Source organism: Eucyclogobius newberryi, unplaced genomic scaffold (genome assembly GCF_026437365.1).
Source record: "Eucyclogobius newberryi isolate DKJ021-1_F unplaced genomic scaffold, fEucNew1.0.hap1 SCAF_7, whole genome shotgun sequence".
NCBI lineage: Eukaryota > Metazoa > Chordata > Actinopteri > Gobiiformes > Gobiidae > Eucyclogobius > Eucyclogobius newberryi.
The window spans coordinates 4996602-5024591 of record NW_027316389.1 but is presented as its reverse complement, the minus strand read 5'-3'; the positions used below and the strand labels follow the sequence as shown (position 1 = coordinate 5024591).

At 47.7% G+C, this 27990-nt stretch overlaps 1 protein-coding gene across 1 annotated transcript in view; it reads right to left on the bottom strand.

Moving 5' to 3' along the window:
- met (MET proto-oncogene, receptor tyrosine kinase) overlaps nucleotides 1-27990 on the bottom strand; it is a 101613-nt gene that overhangs the window by 33855 nt on the left and 39768 nt on the right. Inside the window, exon 3 of the mRNA XM_072435585.1 lies at nucleotides 3743-3946. Within this exon, the coding sequence (XP_072291686.1) occupies nucleotides 3743-3946 (204 nt within the window). The remainder of the gene's footprint in view (nucleotides 1-3742; nucleotides 3947-27990) is intronic.

Below are 27990 nucleotides of genomic sequence, written 5' to 3'. Positions count from 1 at the left end.
TTGTAACTTCTTTGTACTTTATAAATAAATGCTGAATAAACACTACCACTTAGTTATGGATCACATCTTAACTGCAAACTAACTAAATTAAACAATAAAAACAACATTACAAAATATAACTTATCAAGAGTTTTCACACAAAACTGAATAAACACTACATTCTCTGACATTGTTATGATATTATTCTTCATAAAGTAAATGTGTTGCGTGAGCGTCAGGCGGTGCACAGGCCGATCTGGTGTCAGCGAGAGTACGTGTGACCTTTGACCCCTGCGACCCCTGCGACCCCTCAGCTCAAACATCTGAACAAACAGCTCTCACAGCACGGACCCTTTAAACCACAGACTTTACACACAGTTTATGCCATATCATCACGTACTGGACTCACACAACAACATGGAACATTTATCTAAACTCTGTCTAAACTCGGTCTAAACTCGGTCTAAACTCGGTCTAAACTCGGTCTAAACTCGGTCTAAACTCGGTCTAAACTCGGTCTAAACTCGGTCTAAACTCGGTCTAAACTCGGTCTAAACTCGGTCTAAACTCGGTCTAAACTCGGTCTAAACTCGGTCTAAACTCGGTCTAAACTCGGTCTAAACTCTGTCTAAACTCTGTCTAAACTCTGTCTAAACTCGGTCTAAACTCGGTCTAAACTCGGTCTAAACTCGGTCTAAACTCGGTCTAAACTCGGTCTAAACTCGGTCTAAACTCGGTCTAAACTCGGTCTAAACTCTGTCTAAACCCGGTCTAAACTCGGTCTAAACTAGGTCTAAACCCGGTCTAAACTCGGTCTAAACTAGGTCTAAACCCGGTCTAAACTCGGTCTAAACTAGGTCTAAATTCAGTCTAAACCCGGTCCAAACCCGGTCCAAACCCGGTCCAAACCCGGTACAAACTCGGTCTAAAGTCGGTCTAAACTCGGTCTAAACTCGGTCTAAACTCAGTCTAAACTCGGTCCAAACCTGGTCTAAACTCGGTCTATACTCGGTCTAAACCCGGTCCAAACCCTGTCCAAACCCGGTCTAAACCTGGTCTAAACTCGGTCCAAACTTGTTCCAAACCCGGTCTAAACTCGGTCTAAACCCGGTCCAAACCCTGTCCAAACCCGGTCTAAACCTGGTCTAAACTCGGTCCAAACTTGTTCCAAACCCGGTCTAAACTCGGTCTAAACTCAGTCCAAACTCGGTCCAAACCCGGTCTAAACCTGATCTAAACTCGGTCCAAACTTGTTCCAAACCCGGTCAAAACTCGGTTCAAACTCGGTCTAAACTCGGTCTTAAACCCGGTCCAAACCCGGTCTAAACCCGGTCTAAACCTGGTCTAAACTCGGTCCAAACTTGTTCCAAACCCGGTCTAAACTCGGTCCAAACTCGGTCCAAACTCGGTCCAAACTCGGTCCAAACCTTTTCCAAACCCGGTCTAAACCCGGTCCAAACCCGGTCTAAACCCGGTCTAAACCCGGTCTAAACTCGGTCCAAACCCGGTCTAAGCCCGGTCTAAACTCGGTCTAAACCCGGTCCAAACCCGGTCTAAACCCGGTCCAAACTTGTTCCAAACCCGGTCAAAACTCGGTTCAAACTCGGTCTAAACTCGGTCTAAACTCGGTCTAAACCCGGTCCAAACTTGTTCCAAACTCGGTCTAAACTCGGTCTAAACCCGGTCCAAACTTGTTCCAAACTCGGTCTAAACTCGGTCTAAACCCAGTCTAAACTCGGTCTTAAACCCGTGGAGCTCCTCTGGGGTTTTAAGTCCATACGATGCAGCAGAAAACAGTCGGACGCACGTTTCACTCGCACAGACTGATATTTTTAGTAGCAATCTAAAAGAATCATCTCAAATGGGACCGTTTTACTCAGAGTCTCGAATCCGGAAACAAACGCCTTCGACAAACACATTTATGGTGTCACTAAAGAAAGAGCTGAACCGTGAGAAGAGGTGGATGAAGACTCGACTCTTCAGATGGAGATGAAGTATCAGAGGCTAAAGTGGAGCCGTATTTAGAAAGGATCGGCCTCTTCCCGCCGCACGGCTGGTTTCACTGACACTTCTCCATCTCAGCAGCTTGACTTGATCACCATGACGACTGATCACCATGACGACTGATCACCATGACGACGCAACGACAACAACACAAGTCTGAACCAAGTATGAACCGGGGCGAAGCCAGCACGAAAACACATTTAAATGAGGACAAAGCAAAGAAAACCAGGACTAAGGCTCTGAAGTACGACTAAATCCAGTCTAAACTCGGTCTGAACCCGGTCTGAACCCGGTCTAAACCTGGTCTAAACCCAAACCTGGTCCAAACCCGGTCTAAACCTGGTCTAAACCTGGTCTAAACTCGGTCTAAACTCGGTCTAAACTCGGTCTAAACCCGGTCCAAACCCAGTCTAAACCTGGTCTAAACCCGGTCTAAACTCGGTCTAAACTCGGTCTAAACTCGGTCTAAACCCGGTCCAAACCCAGTCTAAACCTGGTCTAAACCCGGTCTAAACTCGGTCTAAACCCGGTCTAAACCTGGTCTAAACTCGGTCCAAACCCGGTACAAACCTGGTCTAAACTCGGTCCAAACTTGTTCCAAACCCGGTCTAAACCCGGTCTAAACCTGGTCTAAACTCGGTCTAAACTCGGTCTAAACCCGGTCCAAACCCAGTCTAAACCTGGTCTAAACCCGGTCTAAACTCGGTCTAAACCTGGTCTAAACCTGGTCTAAACTCGGTCCAAACCCGGTACAAACCTGGTCTAAACTCGGTCCAAACTTGTTCCAAACCCGGTCTAAACTCGGTCTAAACTCGGTCTAAACTCGGTTCAAACTCGGTCCAAACTTGTTCCAAACCCGGTCTAAACTCGGTCTAAACTCGGTCTAAACTCGGTCTAAACCCGGTCCAAACCCAGTCTAAACCTGGTCTAAACCCGGTCTAAACTCGGTCTAAACTCGGTCTAAACTCGGTCTAAACCCGGTCCAAACCCAGTCTAAACCTGGTCTAAACCCGGTCTAAACTCGGTCTAAACCCGGTCTAAACCTGGTCTAAACTCGGTCCAAACCCGGTACAAACCTGGTCTAAACTCGGTCCAAACTTGTTCCAAACCCGGTCTAAACCCGGTCTAAACCTGGTCTAAACTCGGTCTAAACTCGGTCTAAACCCGGTCCAAACCCAGTCTAAACCTGGTCTAAACCCGGTCTAAACTCGGTCTAAACCTGGTCTAAACCTGGTCTAAACTCGGTCCAAACCCGGTACAAACCTGGTCTAAACTCGGTCCAAACTTGTTCCAAACCCGGTCTAAACTCGGTCTAAACTCGGTCTAAACTCGGTTCAAACTCGGTCCAAACTTGTTCCAAACCCGGTCTAAACTCGGTCTAAACTCGGTCTAAACTCGGTCTAAACTCGGTCTAAACTCGGTCTAAACCTGGTCTAAACCTGGTCCAAACCCTGTCTGAACCCGGTCTAACCCAGGTCTAAACCAGGACTAAACCCTGTCTAAACCCGGTCTAAACTCGGTCCAAACCCGATACAAACTCGGTACAAACCTGTTCTAACCCAGGTCTAAACTTGGTTTGGACTGGGTTTAGCCCAGGTCTAAACCCGGTCTAAACCTGGTTCAAACCCTGTCTGAACCCGGTCTAAACCCGGTCTAAACCCGGTCTAAACTCGGTCTAAACCTGGTCTAAACCCGGTCTAAATCCTGTCTAAACCCGGTCTAAACCCGGTCTAAACCCGGCCTAAACCCGGCCCCTCACCTGTAGGTGTCGCCCGGCGCTGGTGCCCAGGTAGGCCACAGTTCTCCCGTTCACAGACGTCACGGCGATGGACGTGAGCAGAGTGTGGGACAGCTCCGGGTGCCAGTACTCCAGCCGGGGCACAAACTGGGTCACCTGCAGGCGGTAGGTGCCCTCTCGGCCCTGGTGCATGCCCTCGTGCGGGTCACACTCGTCCGCCGACGTCTGGAGAGAGAAAGAGCGCGTTTTACTCACAACAATCTGCCATTTTGATCCAAACCACCTCCACATGTGCAGTATCATGATTCATCTCTTTTGCATATTGTTTGTGAAACCATGAGCTAAAAGAGACAAAAACAGGACAAAAGGGAAACGGAATCCTTGTCTTAGAAACGCAGCGGTGGAAAGTAACATGAGACAAAAGTAAAAATACTGCAGTTATCTAATACTTTTACCAGAACTCCACGACATCACGACAAAACAAAGCACTTTTTGGTCTCTAAAAAGACCAAAGTGAAATCATGTCTAGAGATGTATAAAGTTAGAGACCGGAATTTGACAAAATTATATCACTAAAAATGAATTAAGTTAAAAATCTGCACAAGTCTTTAACAAAACATCTACATTAATCTTTAATACTTCTAAAAATCTCTGTGAAACACTCAAAATGTTACGTTTTTCAGCTTGTACTTTTGAGAAGATTCTTTTACTTTTATACTTTTTGGCCCCAGTATTTCTTCAGTTACAAACGTACTTTGTCCACTATTCCTGTGTACTTTAACACTTTAACACTTTAACTTAAACAAAAACAGAGTAATGCGAGTATCGTGGCGCGGAAGGCAACACCAAAAACAACCAAAGATCATGTCGGCACAGAAGACACTCAAACTCTGGGTCACAATCAGCGGTTCATCCAAAAGCCACGGATCGTACGTGTGAAGACGGCGAGGGAAACACGCTGAGCAGAAGACGAGAGGGTTTGAAATATGAGTGAAGGAACCAGGAGAAAACACCCTTTTTTATTTAAAATGTTGTTTTACGATACAACCTCCCCTCAGTCTACAACAGCCTCATCAAACCCTGGCAGTCGAAACGTTTTGACTTCTAAAACCAAACTCTAAACCTCTAAAAAACACGTTCAAACTCTTAAACCTCTAAAAACACGTTCAAACTCTTAAACCTCTAAAAACACGTTCAAACTCTAAACCTCTAAAAAACATGTCTGACAGCTGCCGACACAGCGTCCGCGAGTCATTTTTACAGATTTCACCCTCCGTCCAGACGCTTCCTCTGGGTCCCGCACCTGTCGGGTTCAGTCCCGGTTTCACGGGCGTTTCACACTTTCTTTAGTCCTTGTCCAGTGGTTCAGGTCTTTGAGTTCTCGCAGTTGAATCATCGTGAGAACCAGGAACTGCAGAGTGACAGACCGGTTTGAAAATTGTACTTGTACTAGATTCTTGGACGGCTCGTTTGTTTGTAGCACGAGTCGTACCCAAAGTGATGATAATAAAACTAAAGTACCGTATTTTCTGGAGTATAAGTCGCACCAGCCAAAAAATGCATAATAGAGAAGAAAAAAACATACATTTTTGGGGACATTTCCTCTTGAAATGAAGTTTAAAATAATAACAGATGAGAGAACATGGTGAATAGGTGTGCGTATGCTAACGCTAACACCATCAGCTACATGACGTATGCTAACGCTAACACCTTCAGCTACATGACATATGCTAACGCTAACACCTTCAGCTACATGACGTATGCTAACGCTAACAACTTCAGCTACATGACGTATGCTAACGCTAACACCTTCAGCTACATGACGTATGCTAACGCTAACACCTTCAGCTACATGACGTATGCTAACGCTAACACCTTCAGCTACATGACATATGCTAACGCTAACACCTTCAGCTACATGACGTATGCTAACGCTAACACCTTCAGCTACATGACGTATGCTAACGCTAACACCTTCAGCTACATGACGTATGCTAACGCTAACACCTTCAGCTACATGACGTATGCTAACGCTAACACCTTCAGCTACATGACATATGCTAACGCTAACACCTTCAGCTACATGACGTATGCTAACGCTAACACCTTCAGCTACATGACGTATGCTAATGCTAACACCTTCAGCTACATGACGTATGCTAACGCTAACACCTTCAGCTACATGACGTATGCTAATGCTAACACCTTCAGCTACATGACGTATGCTAACGCTAACACCTTCAGCTACGTGACGTATGCTAACGCTAACACCTTCAGCTACATGACGTATTCTAATGCTAACACCTTCAGCTACATGACGTATGCTAACGCTAACACCTTCAGCTACATGAGGCACAGACAGAACTGTGGTAAGTGTCTGGTATGTTAACGTAACATATGAACAGTTATTCAGATAACTATAGCATAAAGAACATGCTAACAAGTTTAGCAAAGCATCAGTTTTACCCCAAATCACTAAATCCACTGAATTCTTCTTCCTCTGTGTCACTTCTAAACAACTCCACAAACTCCAGAGGAAGAGGAAGTGCAGATTGTTCTGTGCAGAATTTTATCAAATACATTTACCAAAAAAATGCGACTTATACTCCAGTGCGACTTATATATGTTTTTCTATTTCTATTATGCATGTTTTGGCTGGTGCGACTTATACTCCAGAAAATACGGTAATTTATTGTTTAAAATAACTCCTTGATTATACAGTAAATACCTTTAAAGTCCAATGATTCTTTTAACGTTTCGTGGCGTTTCGTGGTTGTGGACCCCAGCAGAGGCCCGGCCCGAGCGGCATTAGCACGGGGCCTCTATTGTGTAACCGGAGCCCGTGTTTTGGCCCCTCTCTGCGGAGCGTCGGGGGCCCGGGGGCGGGGCGGGCGTGGGGCTTTATTGTGCCAGTGCGTGGGCAGGTGGAGGCATTAGCTCAGAAGTTAAGCCCACTCGAGCTCGTCTTTCAGCGGGGACGGCTCGTAATGCGGTCCCGGGACGAGGCTCCGGAGGGGCCGCTCGAGTGTGGGAGAAAAGAGCCGCGTTCGGGCCCTAATCTCGATCACGTTAATGAGGCCGGATCGGGTTTTATTGGAGATTTTAGGAACAAAATATGAGTTGAATGAGAAAATATGCATTACTCCTGTCCGGGGTTTCTCAAACTGTGGTTTAAGATCCTTCAGGGGTTCATGGACCTGGTTTAGCTCCATATTAGTCCTAATATAGTCCTGTTTTAGACCTGGTTTTAGCTCCACATTAGTCTTAATATAGTCCTGTTTTAGTCCTCATATAGTCCTGTTTTAGACCTGGTTTAGCTCCATATTAGTCCTAATATAGTCCTGTTTTAGACCTGTTTTTAGCTCCACATTAGTCTTAATATAGTCCTGTTTTAGACCTGGTTTAGCTCCATATTAGACCTAATATAGTCCTGTTTTAGACCTGGTTTAGCTCCATATTAGACCTAATATAGTCCTGTTTTAGACCTGGTTTAGCTCCACATTAGACCTAATATAGTCCTGTTTTAGACCTGGTTTAGCTCCACATTAGACCTAATATAGTCCTGTTTTAGACCTGGTTTAGCTCCACATTAAACCTAATATAGTCCTGTTTTAGACCTGGTTTAGCTCCACATTAGACCTAATATAGTCCTGTTTTAGACCTGGTTTAGCTCCACATTAGACCTAATATAGTCCTGTTTTAGACCTGGTTTAGCTCCACATTAGACCTAATATAGTCCTGTTTTAGACCTGGTTTAGCTCCACATTAGACCTAATATAGTCCTGTTTTAGACCTGGTTTAGCTCCACATTAGTCCTAATATAGTCCTGTTTTAGACCTGGTTTAGCTCCACATTAGGCCTAATATAGTCCTGTTTTAGACCTGGTTTAGCTCCACATTAGACCTAATATAGTCCTGTTTTAGACCTGGTTTAGCTCCACATTAGACCTAATATAGTCCTGTTTTAGACCTGGTTTAGCTCCACATTAGGCCTAATATAGTCCTGTTTTAGACCTAGTTTAGCTCCACATTAGTCCTAATATAGTCCTGTTTTAGTCCTCATATAGTCCTGTTTTAGACCTGGTTTAGCTCCACATTAGACCTAATATAGTCCTGTTTTAGACCTGGTTTAGCTCCATATTAGTCCTAATATAGTCCTGTTTTAGGCCTGTTTTAGCTCCACATTAGACCTAATATAGTCCTGTTTTAGACCTAGTTTAGCTCCACATTAGGCCTAATATAGTCCTGTTTTAGACCTGGTTTAGCTCCATATTAGTCCTAATATAGTCCTGTATTAGACCTGGTTTAGCTCGACATTAGACCTAATATAGTCCTGTTTTAGACCTGGTTTAGCTCCACATTAGACCTAATATAGTCCTGTTTTAGACCTGGTTTAGCTCCACATTAGATCTAATATAGTCCTGTTTTAGACCTGGTTTAGCTCCACATTAGACCTAATATAGTCCTGTTTTAGACCTGGTTTAGCTCCACATTAGACCTAATATAGTCCTGTTTTAGACCTGGTTTAGCTCCACATTAGGCCTAATATAGTCCTGTTTTAGACCTGGTTTAGCTCCACATTAGACCTAATATAGTCCTGTTTTAGACCTGGTTTAGCTCCACATTAGACCTAATATAGTCCTGTTTTAGACCTGGTTTAGCTCCACATTAGACCTAATATAGTCCTGTTTTAGACCTGGTTTAACTCCACATTAGACCTAATATAGTCCTGTTTTAGACCTGGTTTAGCTCCACATTAAACCTAATATAGTCCTGTTTTAGACCTGGTTTAGCTCCACATTAGACCTAATATAGTCCTGTTTTAGACCTGGTTTAGCTCCACATTAGACCTAATATAGTCCTGTTTTAGACCTGGTTTAGTTCCACATTAGACCTAATATAGTCCTGTTTTAGACCTGGTTTAGCTCCACATTAGACCTAATATAGTCCTGTTTTAGACCTGGTTTAGTTCCACATTAGACCTAATATAGTCCTGTTTTAGACCTGGTTTAGCTCCACATTAGTCCTAATATAGTCCTGTTTTAGACCTGGTTTAGCTCCACATTAGATCTAATATAGTCCTGTTTTAGACCTGGTTTAGCTCCACATTAGGCCTAATATAGTCCTGTTTTAGACCTGGTTTAGCTCCATATTAGTCCTAATATAGTCCTGTTTTAGACCTGGTTTAGCTCCACATTAGACCTAATATAGTCCTGTTTTAGACCTGGTTTAGCTCCACATTAGACCTAATATAGTCCTGTTTTAGACCTGGTTTAGCTCCACATTAGGCCTAATATAGTCCTGTTTTAGACCTGGTTTAGCTCCACATTAGACCTAATATAGTCCTGTTTTAGACCTGGTTTAGCTCCACATTAGGCCTAATATAGTCCTGTTTTAGACCTGGTTTAGCTCCACATTAGACCTAATATAGTCCTGTTTTAGACCTGGTTTAGCTCCACATTAGACCTAATATAGTCCTGTTTTAGACCTGGTTTAGCTCCACATTAGACCTAATATAGTCCTGTTTTAGACCTGGTTTAGCTCCACATTAAACCTAATATAGTCCTGTTTTAGACCTGGTTTAGCTCCACATTAGACCTAATATAGTCCTGTTTTAGACCTGGTTTAGCTCCACATTAGACCTAATATAGTCCTGTTTTAGACCTGGTTTAGCTCCACATTAGACCTAATATAGTCCTGTTTTAGACCTGGTTTAGCTCCACATTAGACCTAATATAGTCCTGTTTTAGACCTGGTTTAGCTCCACATTAGTCCTAATATAGTCCTGTTTTAGACCTGGTTTAGCTCCACATTAGACCTAATATAGTCCTGTTTTAGACCTGGTTTAGCTCCAAATTAGACCTAATATAGTCCTGTTTTAGACCTGGTTTATCTCCACATTAGACCTAATATAGTCCTGTTTTAGACCTGGTTTATCTCCACATTAGATCTAATATAGTCCTGTTTTAGACCTGGTTTAGCTCCACATTAGACCTAATATAGTCCTGTTTTAGACCTGGTTTAGCTCCACATTAGGCCTAATATAGTCCTGTTTTAGACCTGGTTTAGCTCCCACATTAGACCTAATATAGTCCTGTTTTAGACCTGGTTTAGCTCCACATTAGACCTAATATAGTCCTGTTTTAGACCTGGTTAGTTCCACATTAGACCTAATATAGTCCTGTTTTAGACCTGGTTTAGCTCCACATTAGACCTAATATAGTCCTGTTTTAGACCTGGTTTAGTTCCACATTAGGCCTAATATAGTCCTGTTTTAGACCTGGTTTAGCTCCACATTAGACCTAATATAGTCCTGTTTTAGACCTGGTTTAGCTCCACATTAGACCTAATATAGTCCTGTTTTAGACCTGGTTTAGCTCCACATTAGTCCTAATATAGTCCTGTTTTAGACCTGGTTTAGCTCCACATTAGATCTAATATAGTCCTGTTTTAGACCTGGTTTAGCTCCACATTAGTCCTAATATAGTCCTGTTTTAGACCTGGTTTAGCTCCACATTAGTCCTAATATAGTCCTGTTTTAGACCTGGTTTAGCTCCACATTAGATCTAATATAGTCCTGTTTAGACCTGGTTTAGCTCCACATTAGACCTAATATAGTCCTGTTTTAGACCTGGTTTAGCTCCACATTAGACCTAATATAGTCCTGTTTTAGACCTGGTTTAGCTCCACATTAGACCTAATATAGTCCTGTTTTAGACCTGGTTTAGCTCCACATTAGACCTAATATAGTCCTGTTTTAGACCTGGTTTAGCTCCACATTAGACCTAATATAGTCCTGTTTTAGACCTGGTTTAGCTCCACATTAGATCTAATATAGTCCTGTTTTAGACCTGGTTTAGCTCCACATTAGTCCTAATATAGTCCTGTTTTAGACCTGGTTTAGCTCCACATTAGACCTAATATAGTCCTGTTTTAGACCTGGTTTAGCTCCACATTAGACCTAATATAGTCCTGTTTTAGACCTGGTTTAGCTCCACATTAGACCTAATATAGTCCTGTTTTAGACCTGGTTTAGCTCCACATTAGACCTAATATAGTCCTGTTTTAGACCTGGTTTAGCTCCACATTAGACCTAATATAGTCCTGTTTTAGACCTGGTTTAGCTCCACATTAGACCTAATATAGTCCTGTTTTAGACCTGGTTTAGCTCCACATTAGGCCTAATATAGTCCTGTTTTAGACCTGGTTTAGTTCCACATTAGACCTAATATAGTCCTGTTTTAGACCTGGTTTATCTCCACATTAGACCTAATATAGTCCTGTTTTAGACCTGGTTTAGCTCCACATTAGACCTAATATAGTCCTGTTTTAGACCTGGTTTAGCTCCACATTAGGCCTAATATAGTCCTGTTTTAGACCTGGTTTAGCTCCACATTAGACCTAATATAGTCCTGTTTTAGACCTGGTTTAGCTCCACATTAGACCTAATATAGTCCTGTTTTAGACCTGGTTTAGCTCCACATTAGACCTAATATAGTCCTGTTTTAGACCTGGTTTAGCTCCACATTACGCCTAATATAGTCCTGTTTTAGACCTGGTTTAGCTCCACATTAGATCTAATATAGTCCTGTTTTAGACCTGGTTTAGCTCCACATTAAACCTAATATAGTCCTGTTTTAGACCTGGTTTAGCTCCACATTAGATCTAATATAGTCCTGTTTTAGACCTGGTTTAGCTCCACATTTGGCTCTGTCTCTTGTCTAACATGTAGCTGTAGTTTATTGTTGCTGTGCACGGTTCTCTGCTCCTGTCGTTAGTCGCAGATCTAGAGTTACTTAATTATTAATGACCAAATCCACAGGTCATGACCCAGACCTGGTCAAGACCTGATTTAGACCCGGTTTACTCCTTGTTTACTCCCTGGTTTAGCCCTGGTTTTAGCCCTGCTTTAGACCCGCTTTAGTCCCGTTTTAGACCCGCTTTAAACCTGGTTTTAGCCGTGCTTTAGACCCGCTTTAGACCTGCTTTAGACCCTCTTTAGTCCCTCTTTAGTCCCACTTTAGACCCGTTTTAGAACCTCTTTAGTCCCTCTTTAGTCCCTCTTTAGACCCTCTTTAGACCCTCTTTAGACCCTCTTTAGTCCCTCTTTAGTCCCTCTTTAGACCCTCTTTAGTCCCTCTTTAGACCCTCTTTAAACCCTCTTTAGTCCCCTCTTTAGACCCTCTTTAGTCCCTCTTTAGACCCTCTTTAGACCCTCTTTAGACCCTCTTTAGTCCCTCTTTAGACCCTCTTTAGACCCTCTTTAGTCCCTCTTTAAACCCTCTTTAGTCCCTCTTTAGACCCTCTTTAGTCCCTCTTTAGACCCTCTTTAGACCCTCTTTAGACCCTCTTTAGTCCCTCTTTAGACCCTCTTTAGAGCCTCTTTAGACCCTCTTTAGTCCCTCTTTAGTCCCTCTTTAGACCCTCTTTAGACCCTCTTTAGTGCCTCTTTAGACCCTCTTTAGACCCTCTTTAGTCCCTCTTTAGTCCCTCTTTAGACCCTCTTTAGACCCTCTTTAGACCCTCTTTAGACCCTCTTTAGTCCCTCTTTAGACCCTCTTTAGACCCTCTTTAGACCCTCTTTAGTCCCTCTTTAGTCCCTCTTTAGACCCTCTTTAGACCCTCTTTAGTCCCTCTTTAGTCCCTCTTTAGTCCCTCTTTAGACCCTCTTTAGACCCTCTTTAAACCCTCTTTAGTCCCTCTTTAGACCCTCTTTAATCCCTCTTTAAACCCTCTTTAGACCCTCTTTAGACCCTCTTTAGTCCCTCTTTAGTCCCTCTTTAGACCCTCTTTAAACCCTCTTTAGACCCTCTTTAGACCCTCTTTAGTCCCTCTTTAAACCCTCTTTAGACCCTCTTTAGTCCCTCTTTAGTCCCTCTTTAGACCCTCTTTAGACCCTCTTTAGTCCCTCTTTAAACCCTCTTTAGTCCCTCTTTAGACCCTCTTTCGTCCCTCTTTAAACCCTCTTTAGACCCTCTTTAGTCCCTCTTTAGTCCCTCTTTAGACCCTCTTTAAACCCTCTTTAGACCCTCTTTAGTCCCTCTTTAAACCCTCTTTAGTCCCTCTTTAGTCCCTCTTTAGTCCCTCTTTAAACCCTCTTTAGACCCTCTTTAGTCCCTCTTTAGTCCCTCTTTAGACCCTCTTTAGACCCTCTTTAGACCCTCTTTCGTCCCTCTTTCGTCCCTCTTTAGTCCCTCTTTAGACCCTCTTTAGACCCTCTTTCGTCCCTCTTTAGTCCCTCTTTAGTCCCTCTTTAGACCCTCTTTAGACCCTCTTTAGACCCTCTTTAATCCCTCTTTAGACTCTCTTTAGAACCCTCTTTAGACCCTCTTTAGACCCTCTTTAGTCCCTCTTTAGTCCCTCTTTAGACCCTCTTTAGTCCCTCTTTAAACCCTCTTCAGACCCTCTTTAGTCCCTCTTTAGTCCCTCTTTAGACCCTCTTTAAACCCTCTTTAGACCCTCTTTAGACCCTCTTTAGTCCCTCTTTAAACCCTCTTTAGACCCACTTTAGTCCCTCTTTAGACCCTCTTTCGTCCCTCTTTCGTCCCTCTTTAGTCCCTCTTTAGACCCTCTTTCGTCCCTCTTTCGTCCCTCTTTAGTTCCTCTTTAGTCCCTCTTTAGACCCTCTTTAGACCCTCTTTAGTCCCTCTTTAGTCCCTCTTTAGACCCTCTTTCGTCCCTCTTTAGTCCCTCTTTAGACCCTCTTTAGACCCTCTTTCGTCCCTCTTTAGTCCCTCTTTAGACCCTCTTTAGACCCTCTTTCGTCCCTCTTTAGTCCCTCTTTAGTCCCTCTTTAGACCCTCTTTCGTCCCTCTTTAGTCCCTCTTTAGACCCTCTTTAGACCCTCTTTCGTCCCTCTTTAGTCCCTCTTTAGACCCTCTTTAGACCCTCTTTCGTCCCTCTTTCGTCCCTCTTTAGTCCCTCTTTAGTCCCTCTTTAGACCCTCTTTAGTCCCTCTTTAGTCCCTCTTTAGACCCTCTTTCGTCCCTCTTTCGTCCCTCTTTAGTCCCACTTTAGTCCCTCTTTAGACCCTCATTCGTCCCTCTTTAGTTCCTCTTTAGACCCTCTTTCGTCCCTCTTTCGTCCCTCTTTCGTCCCTCTTTCGTCCCTCTTTCGTCCCTCTTTAGTCCCACTTTAGTCCCTCTTTAGACCCTCTTTCGTCCCTCTTTAGTCCCTCTTTAGACCCTCTTTAGACCCTCTTTCGTCCCTCTTTCGTCCCTCTTTAGTTCCTCTTTAGTCCCTCTTTAGTCCCTCTTTAGTCCCACTTTAGTCCCGCTCTGCAGCTGCCTCTCAGCCTCTCAGCCTCTCCTCACACTTCCTCCTCTTTTGTCCTTCAGACCTTGAATTGTTACAAAATCTCTGAATTCTCTTGAGTTTTCTCTTGATCTTTCATTTTCTTTTGCTGGTTTTTGCGCTTTCCGACTTTCAAACGCTTCAAAGTCGTGTTCTCCCGCTGCACTTCAGTGGACAAACACAAACACAAACACAAACATAAACAAACACAAAGTCTAAAATAGCTTTAAATAATGAATCACTCGTTTGGAGAATGATTAACAGAGAAAAGCTAAAAGAGTGTTGTCGTTGTTGTTGTTGTTTTTCTGCTGGCCCGCTCAGAACCTCGGTCAGAACACAGGTCAGAACTCTGGTCAGAACCCCGGTCAGAACCCTGGTCAGAACCCTGGTCAGAACCCTGGTCAGAACTCTGGTCAGAACCCTGGTCAGAACTCTGGTCAGAACCCCGGTCAGAACTCTGGTCAGAACCCTGGACAGAACCCCGATCAGAACCCTGGTCAGAACTCTGGTCAGAACCCTGGACAGAACCCCGATCAGAACCCTGGTCAGAACTCTGGTCAAAACCCTGGACAGAACCCCGGTCAGAACCCTGGTCAGAACTCTGGTCAGAACCCTGGTCAGAACACTGGTCAGAACCCCGGTCAGAACTCTGGTCAGAACCCTGGACAGAACCCTGGTCAGAACTCTGGTCAGAACTCTGGTCAGAACCCTGGACAGAACCCCGGTCAGAACCCGGGTCAGAACTCTGGTCAGAACCCCGGTCAGAACTCTGGTCAGAACCCTGGACAGAACCCTGGTCAGAATTCTGGTCAGAACTCTGGTCAGAACCCGGGTCAGAACCTCGGTCAGAACCCCGGTCAGAACACCGGTCAGAACCCTGGTCAGAACCCTGGTCAGAACCCCGGTCAGAACCCCGGTCAGAACCCGGGTCAGAACTCTGGTCAGAACCCTGGACAGAACCCCGGTCAGAACCCGGGTCAGAACTCTGGTCAGAACCCTGGACAGAACCCTGGTCAGAATTCTGGTCAGAACTCTGGTCAGAACCCGGGTCAGAACCTCGGTCAGAACCCCGGTCAGAACACCGGTCAGAACCCTGGTCAGAACCCCGGTCAGAACCCCGGTCAGAACCCCGGTCAGAACTCTGGTCAGAACCCTGGACAGAACCCCGGTCAGAACCCTGGTCAGAACCCTGGTCAGAACCCCGGTCAGAACCCTGGTCAGAACTCTGGTCAGAACCCTGGTCAGAACCTCGGTCAGAACTCTGGTCAGAACCCCGGTCAGAACCCTGGTCAGAACCCTGGTCAGAACCCCGGTCAGAACCCGGGTCAGAACTCTGGTCAGAACCCTGGACAGAACCCCGGTCAGAACCCTGGTCAGAACCCTGGTCAGAACCCTGGTCAGAACTCTGGTCAGAACCCCGGTCAGAACCCTGGTCAGAACTCTGGTCAGAACCCTGGTCAGAACCCTGGTCAGAACCCCGGTCAGAACCCTGGTCAGAACTCTGGTCAGAACCCTGGTCAGAACCCTGGTCAGAACCTCGGTCAGAACCCTGGTCAGAACTCTGGTCAGAACCCTGGTCAGAACCCTGGTCAGAACCCCGGTCAGAACCCTGGTCAGAACTCTGGTCAGAACCCTGGTCAGAACCCTGGTCAGAACCTCGGTCAGAACTCTGGTCAGAACCCTGGTCAGAACCCTGGTCAGAACCTCGGTCAGAACTCTGGTCAGAACCCTGGTCAGAATCCTGGACACACATTATTCTCAGAACAAACAAGAGGCTTAACGTTGTTGAACTCATTAGTAGATGTAATTAAAGAGCGACTGACCTCTTGACCTCATTGACCGCAGTGGACGAATCTGCATTTTAACTGAACTCAAAACAGACATAATTATTTTATTCAACTCAAAAAGTCACGATCGCTGTCGGTTTAAAGAACTTTAAAGTTTGTGGAGACGACAAATGATGATCAGGTTCAACTTTTGTGTCGTTTTATTCCCAGAATTTGAATGGGAGAAATAAAGAATGAGTGTTAAAGTGGTCTGGACCTTTAGTCTGGACGTACGTTGTGATAAAACTACAGTCCAAGTCCATTTTCTGACCTTAAAATCACTTTGCTCGTAACTCTCCCGCCCGTCGTAACCCGAGCTCCGCCCGTCACAGAACCGTGCAAAAACCCGCATCGCTCTCGGGTTCGGCTACGGACTTTTTTACGACTTTTCTGGGATTTGGAGCGCTCCGATTCGCCGACGGGCAGGACGGACACGTGACACCTCGGCGCGCTCTCCCCGGCGCTTTTGTGACCGGGACAACGGGGCGCGGTCGGGTTTCGGACGCCCGCGGTCCTCCGGCCCGATCGCGGTCGCGAGGAATAAAAACAGGAGCGAAACGTGAGAGCGGCGGATTAGAGCGGCTTTGTGACTCCGACAGACGAGACGAGGACAAAACGCAGGAAGACGCCGCCAAACGTGTGAAATCAGAACGTTTGAGACGGACACGGGCGACGTCCGGTCACGATACTGAACTGTGCCACTGGATACGACGGAAAAGGAATCATAATTAATGCTGAGTTTGATCATAAAGCAAAGAACGGTCTCATTTTGTCCTATTTCTATCCAAGTATCTGAGAAAAAAAAACATTGAGATAAATACCGTATTTTCCGGACTATAACTTGCACCTTTTGTCATAGTTTTGGCCGGGGTGCGACTTATAGTCCAGAGCGACTTATGTGATATTATGTGTTATTTTCACACTATTAACCACAAGAGGAACTCAATTACACCCAATTTAGACCTCATTTAGACCTCATTTACACCCAATTTAGACCTAATTTACACCCAATTTAGACCTCATTTACACACAATTTAGACCTAATTTACACCCAATTTAGACATAATTTACACCCAATTTAGACATAATTTACACCCAATTTAGACCTCATTTACACACAATTTAGACCTAATTTACACCCAATTTAGACCTAATTTACACCCAATTTAGACATAATTTACACCCAATTTAGACATAATTTACACCCAATTTAGACCTCATTTAGACCTCATTTACAAACAATTTAGACCTCATTTACACCCAATTTAGACCTCATTTATACCTCATTTAGACCTAATTTAGACCTAATTTAGACCTCATTTACACCTAAATTAATTACATTTTACAAGAGGGCGCTCTAGGCTCTGAGCGACGCAGAAGAAGAATCTGCACTTCCTCTTCCTCTGGAGTTTGTGGAGTTGTTTAGAAGTGACACAGGAAGAAGAATTCAATGGATTTAGTGATTTGGGGTAAAACTGATGCTTTGCTAAACTTGTTAGCATGTTAGCATGTTCTTTATGCTATAGTTATCTGAGTAGAAAAAGCTTCAGTTGTAGTCATCTGGACTCAGTTTGAAAAAATAGACGTTTCGACTCTCATCCAAGAGTCATTGTCAATAACAGAATTTAGATCGAGAACTCTGATATTAATACTGTTCTGTGGTAAGACCCGCCCATTGGGAGGAGCCTTCCTGAAGTAGAAAAAGTTGTTTGTTTCAACAGAAACTCCCCCTTGTATCTACCGAGCCTATTCAGAATCTTAATGGGCTATTAGATTGACAATGACTCTTGGCTTTTATTGACAATGACTCTTGGATGAGAGTCGAAACGTCTATTTTTTCAAACTGAGTCCAGATGACTACAACTGAAGCTTTTTCTACTATGGAACACGCCTGGACGAATGAGGGATTACACCGACATATAGTTATCTGAACAACTGTTCATATGTTACGTTAACATACCAGACACTTACCACAGTTCTGTCTGTGCCTCATGTAGCTGAAGGTGTTAGCGTTAGCGCACGTCATGTAGCTGAAGGTGTTAGCGTTAGCACACGTCATGTAGCTGAAGGTGTTAGCGTTAGCACACGTCATGTAGCTGAAGGTGTTAGCGTTAGCATACGTCATGTAGCTGAAGGTGTTAGCATACGTCATGTAGCTGAAGGTGTAAGCGTTAGCATACGTCATGTAGCTGAAGGTGTTAGTGTTAGCATACGTCATGTAGCTGAAGGTGTTAGCGTTAGCATACGTCATGTAGCTGAAGGTGTTAGCGTTAGCATACGTCATGTAGCTGACGGTGTTAGCGTTAGCATACGTCATGTAGCTGAAGGTGTTAGCGTTAGCATACGTCATGTAGCTGAAGGTGTAAGCCTTAGCATACGTTATGTAGCTGAAGGTGTTAGCGTTAGCATACGTCATGTAGCTGAAGGTGTTAGCGTTAGCAAACGTCATGTAGCTGAAGGTGTTAGCATACGTTATGTAGCTGAAGGTGTTAGCGTTAGCATACGTCATGTAGCTGAAGGTGTTAGTGTTAGCATACGTCATGTAGCTGAAGGTGTTAGCGTTAGCATACGTACACCTATTCACCATGTTCTCTCATCTCTTATTATTTTAAACTGCATTTCAAGATCAAATGTCTGTTCTTGGTCTTGGATTTTATCAAAAACATGTCCCCCAAAAATGCGACTTATACTCCAGTGCGACTTATACCCACTTTAGACCCGCTTTAGACCCTCTTTAAACCCTCTTTAGACCTGCTTTAGACCCTCTTTAGTCCCTCTTTAGACCTGCTTTAGACCTGCTTTAGACCCTCTTTAGACCTTCTTTAGACCCGCTTTAGACCCTCTTTAGACCCGCTTTAGACCCGCTTTAGACCCTCTTTAGACCCTCATCAGACCCGCTTTAGACCCTCTTTAGACCCTCTTCAGACCCGCTTTAGACCCGCTTTAGACCCTCTTTAGACCCGCTTTAGGGCCACTTTAGACCCTCTTTAAACCCGCTTTAGAGCCGGTTTAAGACCTTCAGTATTCTTAAGTATTATTCACTGCTCACACCCTTAAGTCAGTTCTGTCTCCTCGGCGCTGACCTCTGCCAAACATGATGAATCTGGACACAGACACTGTCCAGATGATGATGGACCGTCGCCCTGATCCTTGAAACACAACACTCCGTCCAGCACCAGCTCAATTAAAAGTCATAATTACATTTCTATTAAAAACTACTTAGCGTGAATATGTGGACGACATACTTTCCCGTAACGCTTTTGTTTTTTAAGCCCCCACAATTTGCAGAAGTATGCTCGTCCTGCTCGCACCGAAATAGACGCGCCGCTCACCGCCGCCGCCGCCGAGACGCTCGCCATTGTTTGCGGTCGTAGCGGACGCTCCCCGAACACTCGGACTAAACCGGGACCCGAATGCTCGACCTCTGACCCCGGTGAGCTCGGGGGGTCGCAGCATGTGTTCCCGAGCCGTGCGCCCATGAAAGTGTTAGCTAGCGGTCCGTTAGCGCGCCTGGGTAGCGCGCCTGGGTAGCGTGCTAACGGCTAACGGCTAGCCCGGGCCCCGGCGGCACGTCGCGGTGTAAGCTAATACGCTCCGGAGGCGCTAATGGTTTTAAAGTGTGTTTGGAAATGTGCGACGCGTGTTCTGCAGGACGAGAACCACACGAGGGGAAGAAGTGTGAAAAATACTACCACAACAACTACTACTACTACTACAACTAATACTACTCCTACTACTATCACTACCACAACAACAACTACTACTACTACAACTAATACTACTCCTACTACTATCACTACCACAACAACAACTACTACAACTAATACTACTCCTACTACTATCACTACCACAACAACTACTACTACTACTACAACTAATACTACTCCTACTACTATCACTACCACCACAACTACTACTACAACTAATACTACTCCTACTACTATCACTACCACCACAACTACTACTACAACTAATACTACTCCTACTACTATCACTACCACAACAACAACTACTACAACTAATACTACTCCTACTACTATCACTACCACAACAACTACTACTACTACTACAACTAATACTACTCCTACTACTATCACTACCACAACAACAACTACTACAACTAATACTACTCCTACTACTATCACTACCACAACAACTACTACTACTACTACAACTAATACTACTCCTACTACTATCACTACCACAACAACTACTACTACAACTAATACTACTCCTACTACTATCACTACCACCACAACTACTACTACAACTAATACTACTCCTACTACTATCACTACCACCACAACTACTACTACAACTAATACTACTCCTACTACTATCACTACCACCACTACTACTACTACTACTACTACTACTACTACTACTACTACTACTACTACTACTACTACTACTACTACTACTACTACTACTACTACTACTACTACAACATCTAATACAACTACTATAACTACCAAAACAACTACTACAACTATTGCATGCTTTCTCTGCGTCTAAATGTAGCATTTAGTCTCAGAGAAGCAGGAAGTGCGGCCTTAGCATGCTAATGTTTGTTAGCTTTACCGGTTGTTAGCTTCACTGGTGAAAAGTGCTTGTAAACGCATCGTGGTGAATAGTTAGCATGCTCAGAATGTGTTAGGTAAGAGTTTAAGGTTTAGAAATGAACAAATTATGTTTTTAAGTAATTTAAGTCATAGTTATAACGTTGTCTTCCTCGCATTTAACGTTAGCGATTAGCTACACTCTCTGTCTGATGCACTTCACTACTGAGGAAAATCAGCCGCACGTGAAATCATCTGGATTTGCGCCGACGTTTTATCCGAGTTCTGTTTGTTCTTCCTTATCATTTAATTTGTGCCAAATGAGCCGAGCATATTTCATACTGATGGTTTCAGTTTGGGTCAAACCGACACAGAAACTCGCTCACTCCTCCACCCGCTCCACTCCTCCACCCGCTCCACTCCTCCACCCGCTCCACGTCTCCACCCGCTCCACGTCTCCACCCGCTCCACTCCTCCACCCGCTCCACGTCTCCACCCGCTCCACGTCTCCACCCGCTCCACTCCTCCACCCGCTCCATGTCTCCACTCGCTCCACTCCTCCACCCGCTCCACTCCTCCACCCGCTCCACTCCTCCACCCGCTCCACTCCTCCACCCGCTCCATGTCTCCACCCGCTGACTCCTCCACCCGCTCCACTCCTTCACCCGCTCCACTCCTCCACCCGCTCCACGTCTCCACCCGCTCACTCCTCCACCCGCTCCATGTCTCCACCCGCTCACTCCTCCACCCGCTCACTCCTCCACCCGCTCCATGTCTCCACCCGCTCACTCCTCCACCCGCTCACTCCTCCACCCGCTCACTCCTCCACCCGCTCCACTCCTCCACCCGCTCCATGTCTCCACCCGCTCACTCCTCCACCCGCTCCACTCGCTCACTCCTCCACCCGCTCCACTCGCTCCACTCCTCCACCCGCTCCACTCCTCCACCCGCTCCACTCCTCCGCTCACTCCTCCACCCGCTCCATGTCTCCACCCGCTCACTCCTCCACCCGCTCCACGCGCTTCACTTCTCCACCCGCTCCATGTCTCCACCCGCTCCACTCCTCCACCCGCTCCACTCCTCCACCCGCTCCACGTCTTCACCCGCTCCACGTCTCCACCCGCTCCACTCCTCCACCCGCTCCACTCCTCCACCCGCTCCACTCCTCCACCCGCTCCACTCCTCCACCCGCTCCACTCCTCCACCCGCTCCACGTCTCCACCCGCTCCATGTCTCCACCCGCTCCACTCGCTCCACTCCTCCACCCGCTCCACTCCTCCACCCGCTCCACTCCTCCACCCGCTCCATGTCTCCACCCGCTCCACTCCTCCACCCGCTCCACTCCTCCACCCGCTCCACTCCTCCACCCGCTCCATGTCTCCACCCGCTCACTCCTCCACCCGCTCCACTCCTTCACCCGCTCCACTCCTCCACCCGCTCCACGTCTCCACCCGCTCACTCCTCCACCCGCTCACTCCTCCACCCGCTCACTCCTCCACCCGCTCCACTCCTCCACCCGCTCCATGTCTCCACCCGCTCACTCCTCCACCCGCTCCACTCGCTCACTCCTCCACCCGCTCCACTCGCTCCACTCCTCCACCCGCTCCACTCCTCCACCCGCTCCACTCCTCCGCTCACTCCTCCACCCGCTCCATGTCTCCACCCGCTCACTCCTCCACCCGCTCCACGCGCTTCACTTCTCCACCCGCTCCATGTCTCCACCCGCTCCACTCCTCCACCCGCTCCACTCGCTCCACTCCTCCACCCTCTCCTTCACTCGCTCCTTCACTCGCTCCTCCACCCTCTCCTTCACTCCTCCACTCGCTCCTCCACCCTCTCCTTCACTCCTCCACTCGTTCCTCCACCCTCTCCTTCACTCCTCCACTCGCTCCTCCACCCTCTCCTTCATTCCTCCACTCGCTCCTCCACCCTCTCCTCCACTCGCTCCTCCACTCGCTCCTCCACCCTCTCCTCTCGCTCCTCCACTCGCTCCTCCACTCGCTCCTCCACTCGCTCCTCCACCCTCTCCTCTCGCTCCTCCACTCGCTCCTCCACCCTCTCCTCCACTCGCTCCTCCACTCGCTCCTCCACCCTCTCCTCCACTCGCTCCTCCACTCGCTCCTCCACTCGCTCCTCCACCCTCTCCTCCACTCGCTCCTCCACTCGCTCCTCCACCCTCTCCTCCACTCGCTCCTCCACCCTCTCCTCCACTCGCTCCTCCACCCTCTCCTCCACTCGCTCCTCCACCCTCTCCTCCACTCGCTCCTCCACTCGCTCCTCCACTCGCTCCTCCACCCTCTCCTCCACCCTCTCCTCCACCCTCTCCTCCACCCTCTCCTCCACTCGCTCCTCCACCCTCTCCTCCACTCGCTCCTCCACCCTCTCCTCCACCCGCTCCTCCACCCGCTCCTCCACCCTCTCCTCCACCCTCTCCTCCACTCGCTCCTCCACTCGCTCCTCCACCCTCACCTCCACTCGCTCCTCCACCCTCTCCTCCACCCTCTCCTCCACCCTCTCCTCCACTCGCTCCTCCACCCTCTCCTCCACCCTCTCCTCCACTCGCTCCTCCACCCTCTCCTCCACCCTCTCCTCCACCCTCTCCTCCACTCGCTCCTCCACTCGCTCCTCCACCCTCTCCTCCACCCTCTCCTCCACCCTCTCCTCCACTCGCTCCTCCACCCTCTCCTCCACCCTCTCCTCCACTCGCTCCTCCACTCGTTCCTCCACCCTCTCCTCCACCCTCTCCTCCACCCTCTCCTCCACTCGCTCCTCCACCCTCTCCTCCACCCTCTCCTCCACTCGCTCCTCCACTCTCTCCTCCACCCTCTCCTCCACCCTCTCCTCCACTCGCTCCTCCACCCTCTCCTCCACCCTCTCCTCCACTCGCTCCTCCACTCGCTCCTCCACCCTCTCCTCCACCCTCTCCTCCACCCTCTCCTCCACTCGCTCCTCCACTCGCTCCTCCACCCTCTCCTCCACCCTCTCCTCCACCCTCTCCTCCACTCGCTCCTCCACCCTCTCCTCCACCCTCTCCTCCACTCGCTCCTCCACTCGTTCCTCCACCCTCTCCTCCACCCTCTCCTCCACCCGCTCCTCCACTCGCTCCTCCACCCTCTCCTCCACCCTCTCCTCCACCCTCTCCTCCACTCTCTCCTCCACCCTCTCCTCCACCCTCTCCTCCACCCTCTCCTCCACTCGCTCCTCCACCCTCTCCTCCACTCGCTCCTCCACTCGCTCCTCCACCCTCTCCTCCACCCTCTCCTCCACCCTCTCCTCCACTCGCTCCTCCACTCGCTCCTCCACCCGCTCCTCCACTCGCTCCTCCACCCTCTCCTCCACCCTCTCCTCCACCCTCTCCTCCACTCGCTCCTCCACTCGCTCCTCCACCCTCTCCTCCACCCTCTCCTCCACCCTCTCCTCCACTCGCTCCTCCACCCTCTCCTCCACCCTCTCCTCCACTCGCTCCTCCACTCTCTCCTCCACCCTCTCCTCCACTCGCTCCTCCACCCTCTCCTCCACCCTCTCCTCCACTCGCTCCTCCACCCTCTCCTCCACTCGCTCCTCCACTCGCTCCTCCACCCTCTCCTCCACCCTCTCCTCCACCCTCTCCTCCACTCGCTCCTCCACTCGCTCCTCCACCCTCTCCTCCACTCGCTCCTCCACCCTCTCCTCCACCCTCTCCTCCACCCTCTCCTCCACTCGCTCCTCCACTCTCTCCTCCACCCTCTCCTCCACCCTCTCCTCCACCCTCTCCTCCACCCTCTCCTCCACTCGCTCCTCCACCCTCTCCTCCACCCTCTCCTCCACTCGCTCCTCCACTCTCTCCTCCACCCTCTCCTCCACTCTCTCCTCCACCCTCTCCTCCACCCTCTCCTCCACCCTCTCCTCCACTCGCTTGTATCTGAGGAACATGTTTGATCAAAACTGAATTATGTCATAGGTATTTCAAAAATGCAGTTGATCTGAGGAGGAAACGCCGGACTCTGGACTCGAGGCTGAACGACCGATGTTCAGAGCTGACACGATGTTCAGACACGATGTTCAGACACGATGTTCAGAGCTGACACGATGTTCAGAGCTGACACGATGTTCAGACACGATGTTCAGAGCTGACACGATGTTCAGAGCTGACACGATGTTCAGAGCTGACACGATGTTCAGACACGATGTTCAGACACGATGTTCAGAGCTGACACGATGTTCAGACACGATGTTCAGACACGATGTTCAGACACGATGTTCAGAGCTGACACGATGTTCAGACACGATGTTCAGACACGATGTTCAGACACGATGTTCAGACACGATGTTCAGACACGATGTTCAGAGCTGACACGATGTTCAGACACGATGTTCAGACACGATGTTCAGAGCTGACACGATGTTCAGACACGATGTTCAGACACGATGTTCAGAGCTGACACGATGTTCAGACACGATGTTCAGACACGATGTTCAGAGCTGACACGATGTTCAGACACGATGTTCAGACACGATGTTCAGAGCTGACACGATGTTCAGAGCTGACACGATGTTCAGACACGATGTTCAGACACGATGTTCAGAGCTGACACGATGTTCAGACACGATGTTCAGACACGATGTTCAGAGCTGACACGATGTTCAGACACGATGTTCAGACACGATGTTCAGAGCTGACACGATGTTCAGACACGATGTTCAGACACGATGTTCAGAGCTGACACGATGTTCAGACACGATGTTCAGACACGATGTTCAGAGCTGACACGATGTTCAGAGCTGACACGATGTTCAGACACGATGTTCAGACACGATGTTCAGAGCTGACACGATGTTCAGTGCTGACACGATGTTCAGAGCTGACACGATGTTCAGACACGATGTTCAGACACGATGTTCAGAGCTGACACGATGTTCAGAGCTGACACGATGTTCAGAGCTGACACGATGTTCAGACACGATGTTCAGAGCTGACACGATGTTCAGAGCTGACACGATGTTCAGACACGATGTTCAGACACGATGTTCAGACACGATGTTCAGACACGATGTTCAGACACGATGTTCAGAGCTGACACGATGTTCAGAGCTGACACGATGTTCAGAGCTGACACGATGTTCAGACACGATGTTCAGACACGATGTTCAGACACGATGTTCAGAGCTGACACGATGTTCAGAGCTGACACGATGTTCAGACACGATGTTCAGACACGATGTTCAGACACGATGTTCAGACACGATGTTCAGAGCTGACACGATGTTCAGAGCTGACACGATGTTCAGAGCTGACACGATGTTCAGACACGATGTTCAGAGCTGACACGATGTTCAGAGCTGACACGATGTTCAGACACGATGTTCAGACACGATGTTCAGACACGATGTTCAGAGCTGACACGATGTTCAGAGCTGACACGATGTTCAGACACGATGTTCAGACACGATGTTCAGAGCTGACACGATGTTCAGACACGATGTTCAGACACGATGTTCAGAGCTGACACGATGTTCAGAGCTGACACGATGTTCAGACACGATGTTCAGACACGATGTTCAGACACGATGTTCAGACACGATGTTCAGAGCTGACACGATGTTCAGAGCTGACACGATGTTCAGAGCTGACACGATGTTCAGACACGATGTTCAGACACGATGTTCAGAGCTGACACGATGTTCAGAGCTGACACGATGTTCAGAGCTGACACGATGTTCAGACACGATGTTCAGAGCTGACACGATGTTCAGAGCTGACACGATGTTCAGACACGATGTTCAGACACGATGTTCAGACACGATGTTCAGAGCTGACACGATGTTCAGACACGATGTTCAGAGCTGACACGATGTTCAGACACGATGTTCAGACACGATGTTCAGAGCTGACACGATGTTCAGACACGATGTTCAGACACGATGTTCAGAGCTGACACGATGTTCAGACACGATGTTCAGACACGATGTTCAGAGCTGACACGATGTTCAGACACGATGTTCAGACACGATGTTCAGAGCTGACACGATGTTCAGACACGATGTTCAGACACGATGTTCAGAGCTGACACGATGTTCAGAGCTGACACGATGTTCAGAGCTGACACGATGTTCAGACACGATGTTCAGACACGATGTTCAGACACGATGTTCAGAGCTGACACGATGTTCAGACACGATGTTCAGAGCTGACACGATGTTCAGAGCTGACACGATGTTCAGACACGATGTTCAGAGCTGACACGATGTTCAGAGCTGACACGATGTTCAGACACGATGTTCAGAGCTGACACGATGTTCAGAGCTGACACGATGTTCAGACACGATGTTCAGACACGATGTTCAGACACGATGTTCAGACACGATGTTCAGAGCTGACACGATGTTCAGAGCTGACACGATGTTCTGACACGATGTTCAGACACGATGTTCAGACACGATGTTCAGACACGATGTTCAGACACGATGTTCAGAGCTGACACGATGTTCAGACACGATGTTCAGACACGATGTTCAGACACGATGTTCAGACACGATGTTCAGAGCTGACACGATGTTCAGACACGATGTTCAGAGCTGACACGATGTTCAGAGCTGACACGATGTTCAGAGCTGACACGATGTTCAGACACGATGTTCAGAGCTGACACGATGTTCAGAGCTGACACGATGTTCAGACACGATGTTCAGACACGATGTTCAGACACGATGTTCAGACACGATGTTCAGACACGATGTTCAGAGCTGACACGATGTTCAGAGCTGACACGATGTTCAGACACGATGTTCAGACACGATGTTCAGAGCTGACACGATGTTGTTTGTGAAAAAGTCTCGTCGTCCGTACGAGTCGGCGTTTTGTCGGCGGTTTGTGGCGCGTTCGTCGACCTCTGTCAATGTGACTTTTAGAGGCTTCAGGAAATGAGAGTTGAGCTTAAAGTTGAGTCTGAGAGCGAAGAGTTGACAGACATGAAGCACAAGAGCAGGTTTATCACAATGTGTTGAAACGCAGAGGACGGGGAGGAAGAAGGAGGAGGAAGGAGGAGGAGGAAGGAGGAGGAAGGAGGAGGGAAAAGGAATGAGAAGGAGGAGGAAGGAGGAAGAGGAAGGAGAATGAAGGAGGAAGAAGGAAGGAGGGAAAAGGAAGGAGGAATGAGAAGGAGGAGGAGGAAGGAGGAGGGAGAAGGAGGAAGAAGGAGGAAGAAGGAGAAGGAAGGAGGAAAAAGGAGAAAGAAGGAGGAGGGAGAAGGAGGAGGAAGGAGGAAAAAGGAGGAGGGAGAAGGAGGAAGAAAGGGGAAGAAGGAGGAAGAAAGAGGAGGAAAAAGGAGGATGAAGGAAAAGGAAGGAGGAAGGAGGAGGAGGAAAGAGGAGGAGGAAGGAGGAAGAAGGAGGAGGACAGAGAAGGAAGAAGGAGGAAGGAGGAAGGAGGAGGAGGACAGAGAAGGAAGAAGGAGGAAGGAGGAAGGAGGAGGAGGACAGAGAAGGAAGAAGGAAGAAGGAGGAAGGAGGAGGAGGAGGAGGAGGAGGAGGAGGAGGAGGAGGAGGAGGAAGGAGGAAGGAGGACAGAGAAGGAAGAAGGAGGAAGGAGGAGGAGGAGGAGGAGGAGGAGGAGG